This window comes from Falco cherrug, chromosome 3, assembly GCF_023634085.1.
Source record: "Falco cherrug isolate bFalChe1 chromosome 3, bFalChe1.pri, whole genome shotgun sequence".
Classification (NCBI taxonomy): Eukaryota; Metazoa; Chordata; class Aves; order Falconiformes; family Falconidae; genus Falco; species Falco cherrug.
Genome location: NC_073699.1, coordinates 93356462 through 93365131, shown reverse-complemented (window position 1 = coordinate 93365131; position 8670 = coordinate 93356462). Strand labels below are relative to the sequence as shown.

Here is an 8670-nt window from a genome sequence, read left to right as displayed (position 1 = left end):
GATTCTGGGTTTTGGAACAGGATCATACTCATGGGGAAATAATGAACTGATCCTGCATGCGCAGCGCTGGGCATGGGAGTACTTCTACCTTTCATCTGGCATCAGTATGCCAGCTTCAAGCCCTTTAGAATGTAGAATTTTCAGCATACACTCATTTTTCATGAGCAGGCAGTGAAAGGCACATAGGGTTTTGTGTGATTTGAATATTTTAATTAAGTTGGAAGTTTGGCACCAGTCAGATTGAGAGAGAAAAATAGAACTCAACACTTAATGCTTGAGCCTACAGGACAGTGCCTGCCACCCTTAGCCCAGCAGAAGCTGGGGACCCCCAACCAAGACCTTGCAGAGTCCAGCTGAAGCCGGAGCTTTGACAAGGTGCTGAGAGCCTCAGAGGGGTGCTGATTGACATGCAGTTTGTGGGCAGGCTGACAACAGCAAAAATCACTTTATTGCAAAGGCAGAAAATACCAGTCAGAATGAGCAGAAGTCAAGTGCTTTCCCTGCTGAAATAGAAGCAACACAAGGCTGACATCTTTAAAAAAAGGGGGTTACTCTCGCAGTTCTCTTCCTAGAAGTTTTGCTTCCTTAGGACATGTGGCTATTTCAGGTTACCACAGCAACTTTCAGAAGAGAAGTCATTTTATTTTCATGTTTTGTTTTTACATGGAAGAACTGGGAAGACCACCATGTACTGGAACAAGAGGAGGGATTACAAAAGCCTGCCCTGAACAAAAGGAGCTGTGTGAAGATCTTCCTACAGTACAAAGGTTCACAACAGTTCCCTTTCCTGTGTTGAATTTCCTGTGCTGAATACTCTGAACAGCTAATACGGGGTACTTGGGAGATGCCTAGCCCAATAGTGATGTGAAAACCCTTTTTGTGGTGATCCAAGGTGAAATTGGTGGGCCTCTGCCACAGCTTTGCTCCAGACAGGGGTAGACAGCTCTTCTTGGAAAGCATGTGCCTTCGGGTTTGCTTTGGGTTTGTATGGCAGCTATGAGCCCAGGGCTGTTCTGAATGAAGTCAGTTTGGTAAGAATTGGTGCTGAGCGCCTCAGGATCCACTCCAACATCTGAAGTATTGCCTATCCTGCTGTGAAAAATCCAGATTTCTCTAAAGAAATGTCTGCAGGTGCTGTAGAGTGAGGCTGCAGTAAACAGGCACTTGCCTTTCTGTTGGGAGAGATGGAGCTGTTGTTTGCATTCTTTACATATGACCGTGCTTCAGAGTGAATTAAAACCAGTTTTGTTATGTAGAAGTTAATTCAAGAAAAGGTACAATTATGTATTTGAATAGAGAGATTGGGACATCATTGCATTTATTAGTTTGGGGTTGGTTTACCATAGAGGCATGTGGCACCTAAATGATGCAGGCAGTTACGAGCAACATGTTATCTATTGAAAAGAGTGTGATTTAGTTATTTAATTATGCACTTTACAGAAAACTATTAAGTATCTTTCACCTCTGTGCCCCCCCTGCCATGCTTACTTGTACAGTCCCACGGTGATCCGGCTGTGATGTTCTCCAACCACCGCTTTTTGGCTGATACCCCTAACAGCGGTCATGTCTCTGGGTTCTGCTGATTTTTCTGAGCAGTTAAACGGCACCCGAACTGTTCCCGTGTGAACTCCTGGCCTCCCGAGCCACAGATGTCACACTGGCAAAAACTGGCTTAAATTTGGTGATACGTAGTGTGAGTGCAACAACCTTCTGACCTCCCCAGATTATACGAACAGGAAGGGTCTCTTCAGCCCCAGGCCACAGCATGACCCCAACTGCCCCCCCCGGCCCCTCCAAGCCCCCCAGCAGCAGAAAGCCAAAGGTGCCAGAGGCACGGAGGCTGCTGCCTTCAGGCAGAGCCAGTCCCAGGTGATGCATCCCACCTCACAGCGCTGTCATTCACTTCACCTTCAGTATGTATATCTTAACCCTGCAGCTTCTAGGCATTTTCAGGCATCCAGGTATTTTCCACACACTTCCTTGCTTTACATTGTGTCTCCAGTTTTGCCAGATGCCTGCAGCTGGCTACTGAAGGCCCCGCCAGCTCTCCCCGTAGCCCGTTCTTGGGGTGTTAAGACAGAGCTTCGGGTCCTCGTAGGAAGGAGGATTTGCAAGTATTTGCAAGCCCCCCATCTCCCTCCCGTATGTGATGCTGCTGGAGGCTCCCTCAGGAATGGTGTCCCAAGGCTGAAGGAGTCCCAGGCACCAGCCGTGCACCCCTTTCTCCCGCTTTTCCTCCATTTTCCTTTTTAATGGACCTACCTCTCCCCGGTGATGCCTGCACGGCTGCCGGGGTCTCCGGGAGGGCTCCCTGGGACACAGAGGGATGCTCCCCGGGACACAGAGGGATGCTCCCCAACCCTGTGTGCTGCGGGATGCGGGGGCGGGGGGGGGGGGGGGGGGGCGGGGGGATGGCAGCCCCGCACGCTGCATCTGGAGGCGGCACAAGCTCTTCTTCCCCCTTTGCCTGCCCCAGCTGGCGGGCCTGGAAGTTTTAAAAAAAGAAAAGGAAAAAAAAAAAACCAAAACCAAACTTTTGGGGTCATTGGGAGGGGAAAAAATGTCCTCATCCTGCCCGTGGCGCCTGCGGAATTGTCCCGAGAAGGAAGAGGAGGATCCCGGCGCGGGGCCGGCGGCTGTTGGCGGAGGGGTGGGCGCCGGCCGCGGGGCCGGGCCGGGCCGGGGGGTCAGAGCGGCCGCGGGCGGGGGGGGCGGTGCCCTCCTGCGGCGCCGGGGGAGCCGGGCCGCACTGCACCGCACCGCACCGCACCGCACCGCACCGCCGCCCGCCCCGGGGGGTGAGGGCCGCCGTGGTCGGTGCCGGGGGCGCGGCGGAGCCGGGGCGGGGGGGACCGGGCCGGCCCCTCGCTGCGGGCCCGCCCCCTCCCTCCGGCGCCAGGAGGCGGCACAGCCCCGGCGGGCAGGGCAGGGCCGGGCCGGGCCGGGCCGGGGGGGCCGTGCGGCGGGTGGCACCCCCCCTTCCCGCTTCCTCCTCCTCTTCCTCCTCCTCCTCTTAACTTGGCCGCGGCGGCGCGGGGCGGTGCGCTTCGCCCTCCGCCGGCGGCGGGGGATGCGCGGGCGGCGGCGGGATGGCCTCGGCCGTGTTTGAGGGCACCTCGCTGGTGAACATGTACGTGCGGGGCTGCTGGGTGAACGGGATCCGGCGGCTCATCATCAGCCGGCGGGGCGACGAGGAGGAGTTTTACGAGATCCGCACCGAGTGGTCGGACCGCAACATCCTCTACCTGCACCGCAGCTACTCCGACCTCGGCCGCCTCTTCAAGCGGCTCCTCGACTCCTTCCCCGAGGACCGGCCCGAGCTGTCCCGCTCCCCCTTGCTCCAAGGTTTGGGCAGCCCCCGGCCCTCGCTGCGGGGCGGGCGGGCGGGCGAGCGTTCAGCCGCTGCCGCTTGCCCGGCGGTGGCGGGGCGGTGGCGGTGGCGGCGGCGGCGGCGGGGCGGGCGGGTCTCCCGGCGGAGGGAAGGGGGTGATGGAGCCGGAGCCGCTGCGGGGCCGGACGGGGTGGGGGGAGCTGGAAAGCTGCGGAGGCGTTTTGCTGTTGGAAACTCCTCCCGGGCTGTTGATTTCTGTTGTTTGGGTTTTTGGTTTGCGGTTGGGGTTTTTTTGTTATTTTGGGGTTTTTTGTAAATACACGGCGGGGGTGAAGAGCTGTCCCGCAGTCCAGGGGGGCATGCCCCGCGGGCCCCGGGCTCCCACGGGAGGGAGACCCCAGCCCCGCTGCTGTCCCCAGCTGTGCGGCGACGGGGGCTGCGGGCCGGGGCAGCAGCGGGGTCCCCGTTCGCGCAGCCCCTCCCCGCTGCCGCCGGCCTCCCCGAGGCTTCCCGGGGAAGGGCAGGGGGAGTTGTTGGCAGGAGAAGGGCTGTAACTGAAAAATCTCCGCATGTTGGTATGTTGTTTGCCACAAGGAGAGGGAAGAAAAAAATAAGAAAAAAAAAAAAGAGGCTGCGGCGCTTGCCAGTGGACAGAGCGACTCTGGGAGCTGGCATCATTCCTCGCATAACTTCTGCAAAACAGGGGAATTGCACCAGCGGTTGGAGCCGCGTTTGCTCTTTTCGTGCCTGAAGTGGATTAACCCAGCTCGGGGGATGCTGCCCATCCTCGCCCCCCCCTGTGCAGGAGCAGAATGTACCTGTTCAGTTGCCTTGAGGGTGGTTTTAATTTGTTCAACGTTTGGGGTGGTTTTTTAGATGCAACGATGCGTTTTGCTCCAATCAAGTGTGTAGAGCGGTGCAGAGCGCCCGCTCATCTGACGATGGATGTAGCTCTCCCAGTCTCTCCAGTTGTTTGAGTGACCACATAAACGACTAGGTTGAACAGGACTGGGGCGAAGCCTATATATTGTGTATGTTTTCCTCTGTGGGAGGACTTCCCAGTCCTCCCGGGCTGTCACTTCGCCTCTCACCATGCTAATGTGACACACACACACACCCACACACCCCTTGCAGAAGGTCTGCGTTTTGACATTCTGAGGGCTGGGTCTCCACCCTGCATACCGGTGTAGATCCACTGGATCTATTTCTGGACCCTGCCCGTGTGCCATCGGGCTGTGTTGGCTGCCGGGGGGCGCAGCGCCAGCCGGCCTCCCCCGGGCGGCCTCGCCCGTGTGTTGATGGGGGCTGAAGGCGAGACAGGTCTTTTTGCGCTGCCCTGCCAGACCCCTGACCCCAGCTGGTGGGCTTGGGGGGGGCGGGGGGGAGCCTTATTTTAAAAGGCGTAAACCTTTCCCGGTGACGGGAGGCGCAGCCCGCTCCCCGGCGGGTGTCCCCCGGCGCTGGGCTGTCCCCTCGCCGCTGCCGGGAGGGGCGGCCCGGCTGGGCGGGCGCCGGGGATGCGCCGCCACTCGCAGGCCCCGAGTGCCCTCTGCAGGCGGGGGGGCTGCGGGGCTTGGCCGCGGGGCTGGGGGGGCTGCGGGGCTGGGGGGGCGCGGGGCTGCGGGGCTTGGCCGCGGGGCTGGGGGGGCTGCGGGGCTGCGGGGCTTGGCCGCGGGGCTGGGGGGGAGCGGGGCTGCGGGGCTTGGGCGCAGGGCTGCGGGCGGCGCGGGGCTGGGGGGGGGAGCGGGGCTGCGGGCGGTGGGCGCAGGGCTGCGGGGTGGGAGGTGCTGGCGGGGCTGGGTGCCGCAGGGGGGCTGTGTGCGTCCCCCCGTGGGTGCAGGCAGGGGGCATGGGCCTGGCCGGCGCTGGGGCTCCCTGCCCGCCCCCCCCAGCCCGGCCGTGTGCGCGGCGCAGCGTGCTCCAGCGCCGGGCGCGGTGAGGCTGCTGGTCAGGGGTCTAAAGTATTGCGAAAATTCATTATCCACTGCGGGTGCCCTACCTAAGGTACTGCGAGCGTGGCTTTTAGTAGTGCTGAGCGGCAGTAAATTCTAAATAACGTGGCCTTTAAGTGTACGTGGTCCTCCGGCTTTTGAGGATGCTGGGTGGGTGTGGAGCGAGGCAGCAGGGCACAGCACCTGCCAGGGTCACTGTGATGAAAATCTGACTTCCCAGGGTGGCGGTGGCCTTTGTACTTGTTGGCTTTATGGGGCTCTGAAGAGTAGCTTGGCAGCTGCGCTGGGGCATGTGCGGGGTCTGTGGCCAGATGGACTTGGTCCTTGCTGGCCCTGGCCCCCTGCCCCCCTTCCCCGTGTGCTCGCTGCCCACCGCTGAGGCACAGGACCCGCTGCGCATCCTTAAGCTGTGCTCATTCCTCAGCACCTCTCTGATGGGAGCATGATTCCTCTTCTGCCTCAAGACCCACCACAGCTTTTGCAAAGTATTGAACTGTTTTCACAGCATCTCTCTGAAGCATCGCTTGTTTTGTTGGGGCCAGACGGGATTATAGTCCTGTGCACTGGTTTTACTTGACAGTCCCAGGTAACACACACCACTAGTGCATCAGCAGCTGGGAAAGAGTAAGCGTCCTCAGCCTGTGATGCTCGATTCCTGCCCGAGACCTGGAGCCAGCAACCTTCACTTACCCTTATCTCGGGAACAGGCATACTGACTTCAGTAGAATCAGGAATGAGCAAGGCATAATCAGTCCAGGGTTTGAAAAATCGAAACCCAATATAAGCAGATTATGATCTGTTCAGCTCGGTGAGAGGGTGGGGGTTACCTTTGCAACAGAGATAAAATGAAAATCAGGAGCAGTTTCTAAGCAATCACAGTGCACTTCACAATTTCAGTAATACGCTGTTTAGAATTATGCTGCTCCTGCTCTAAAGAAAATTACTTTATAGACTGTGCTTCTCTGTATAGAGAACGCTTCATCATACCAGCATGTTAAAGTGACTGGCCACAGCCTTGTGTAACTGCACAAAGCTGAAACATAAAAATCTCATTTAAATAAGTGACACTGATGCAAAGCTTTAGGTGTAACAAGAGATGGCATGGGGCATGTCTGGTCCTTACAATAAGCATGGTTTCTTAATGTCCTGTTTAAAAGCAGACATCCTGCTGCCTACAATGAAGCTCAATATACTTCATCCAAAAAAAAACCTGACAAAAGCACACTCTTGTGTGTGTTAGTGTTCAGTCATATACATTTGTGTGTATTTTTATATATGTATAAATGTATATGCATATGTATGTGAGTTTGTATATGTGTGTGTGTGTGTTTTAGGCTTTCTGAAAGGAGGTGAATATTAGCTGTGCCTTTTATCTGGAGGAAGTGGTAAAGTGTTGCAAACCAAATTTGCATTGCATTGAAGGACTCCAAAGTCCCTACAGATTTGCCTAAGGAGCCTTAAAAGGGCTGGCATTATCCTACAGCTCAGTCATGCTGCAGTACATTACAAAGGGATATGGTTGAGGAGTGGAAGCTTGAGCTATTTCATGTTATTAACTTTTTAAAAGAAGATTTTTTTTGTTGTTAAAACGTCAGCAATATTAGAAAAAGTTGGTTGTTGCCATTATTGCTGGTTTCAGCAAACAGCTCATACTGAGCAGGAGTGTGCTCCTTTTCTTGCTCAGCAACAGCAAACCATCCTCTCCTTTCCTTTCTCCACCCCTCGTCCCCTTGGACTGGCTTCCACAATGCTCTGTATTTCTCAAAGCTGCTGAGTGCTTTGAGATTACAGAGGAGGGGATGGGAGGTATAGTTTTCTGCAGTGGCTGTTCCTTTTACCCTTTCTTTGATATGAGAAGAGGAGAGGTCCTGCGGGGGAGTGTGGCATTCACACAGTCTGGTCTTGTCTTTGATAATTAATAAGAACACGTGGCAAATTGCGCTTTCTGTATCTGGAGTGTACTATGATGCTAAGGGCCAAGGACGTTGAACAACACAAGGCATCTTCCTAGTAAGCTGGTAAACAAGGTTAGGTATGTGCATACCTGCAGGGTGACTAAATATGATTCACTGTGATGTTACCAGTAAGTCGCTAGTATTTTATTTGTGTCTGAAATGTGCTCATCCCTTGCTCTAGGCAAGTGCACAAAAGAGGATCACAGAAAAACGCAGGATAATTCACTCTTAGCAGAGCTAGAACACAGCCTAATGTTACTAAATGGTCTGTTTCTATATGCAAAATAAACAACTTTTGTATTTAAATCAGTCTTCATGAGAAAGGCAGCACTATGGACTTGGAAGCTGACTTAAAACTGATGATTTAGAGATAGTTGCAACAGCCCCAATAGCACTGGAAGTGAAGTATAAACCTGGAAAAGTATTCTCCCTCCTGTTTTCTCTAAATATTACTCCTGAGGGTGTTTTATCTAAGATTTATCCTAGAACCTGATCCAACTTCAGTGCGGTCAGCCTGCCTCTTGACTTCAGGGTGGGCAGGATCAGCCCCTGAAGTGCTGGACCAGGAAGCCAGAAGAGCACATTAGTAACCTTTCATAGTTGGGATTTGTTTTGCCCTGAAGTGGCAGGGCAGTTTCTGGCAATCCTCCTCTGCCACTGTTTTGTTGCCTTTGTCATCAGAACAGAGGCTCAGATGCTCTTCCAGTGTCACTGTTCATATTGTGCCTTTGTGTAATGCCTGGTCCTGCTCTGATAATCTGAGCCATCAAGTCAGAAACTCTCTCCAGTCTTACAGACTGGGTTTTTTTTTCAGATGGAACCTCTCTTCCCAAAGTGCTCATTTTCCTCCCTTTTCCTTCTTTTCATGTCTCCTCTGACTCATTCTGCGCTGCCCTGGCCTTTTTCCATCATTGGTCTCCTTTCTGTTATTCTCTCTGTTTCTCCAAGTTGCTTTCCCTGAGCCGCTTTCTGTTCCCTTTCTTTGCCTCCAGGTTTGCTTCCCTCACCAGCTTGCTGCCATCCGTGGTTATCTGTGGTTCTCTGGAACTTCTCGGTTCCCTTCTGCCTTGCTGGCACGCAACCGCTGTCTGTCCGTAGAAGTTCTCCAGTAGTGGTGGAGATTTCCCATAGAAACTTTGTGTCTGCAGCCTGCCTTGTAGCGTACAGGTAGTCGCTTCACCTGCAGCAGACCCTGAGCCATCCCTCCCAGGTGACTAGTGCTGAGCTCTGGCTCTAAGGCTTGTGCCTGCCCTCCAGCCTGGTTGCCTCATGCGGGAAGCAGCTGATCGGCTGTTTTCTCTGTCCCAGTGGCTGTGCACCTGGAAGCACATGGGAAGCTCCTCCAGGGTTGCTGTCGGACGGACTTGCACAAAGCAGAAGGCAGTTCCTGAAGAGCTGGCCCAAGAATGTTATGTTTGCCTGCAAATGTCGC

General features: G+C 55.0%; 1 protein-coding gene across 2 annotated transcripts in view; it reads left to right on the top strand.

Moving 5' to 3' along the window:
• Positions 1-577: 577 nt before the first annotated feature.
• The window catches only part of PXDC1 (PX domain containing 1), a 32371-nt gene continuing 24278 nt past the window's right edge, over positions 578-8670 (top strand). Inside the window, exon 1 of one of the 2 annotated variants that reach the window (XM_027799252.2) lies at positions 578-767. In XM_027799252.2, coding sequence (XP_027655053.1) covers positions 593-767 — 175 coding nt within the window. In that variant the 5' untranslated portion in view covers positions 578-592. Of the gene's footprint in view, positions 768-2929; positions 3346-8670 lie in introns of those variants that run through there. The other variant, XM_055705653.1, reaches the window with a different exon arrangement.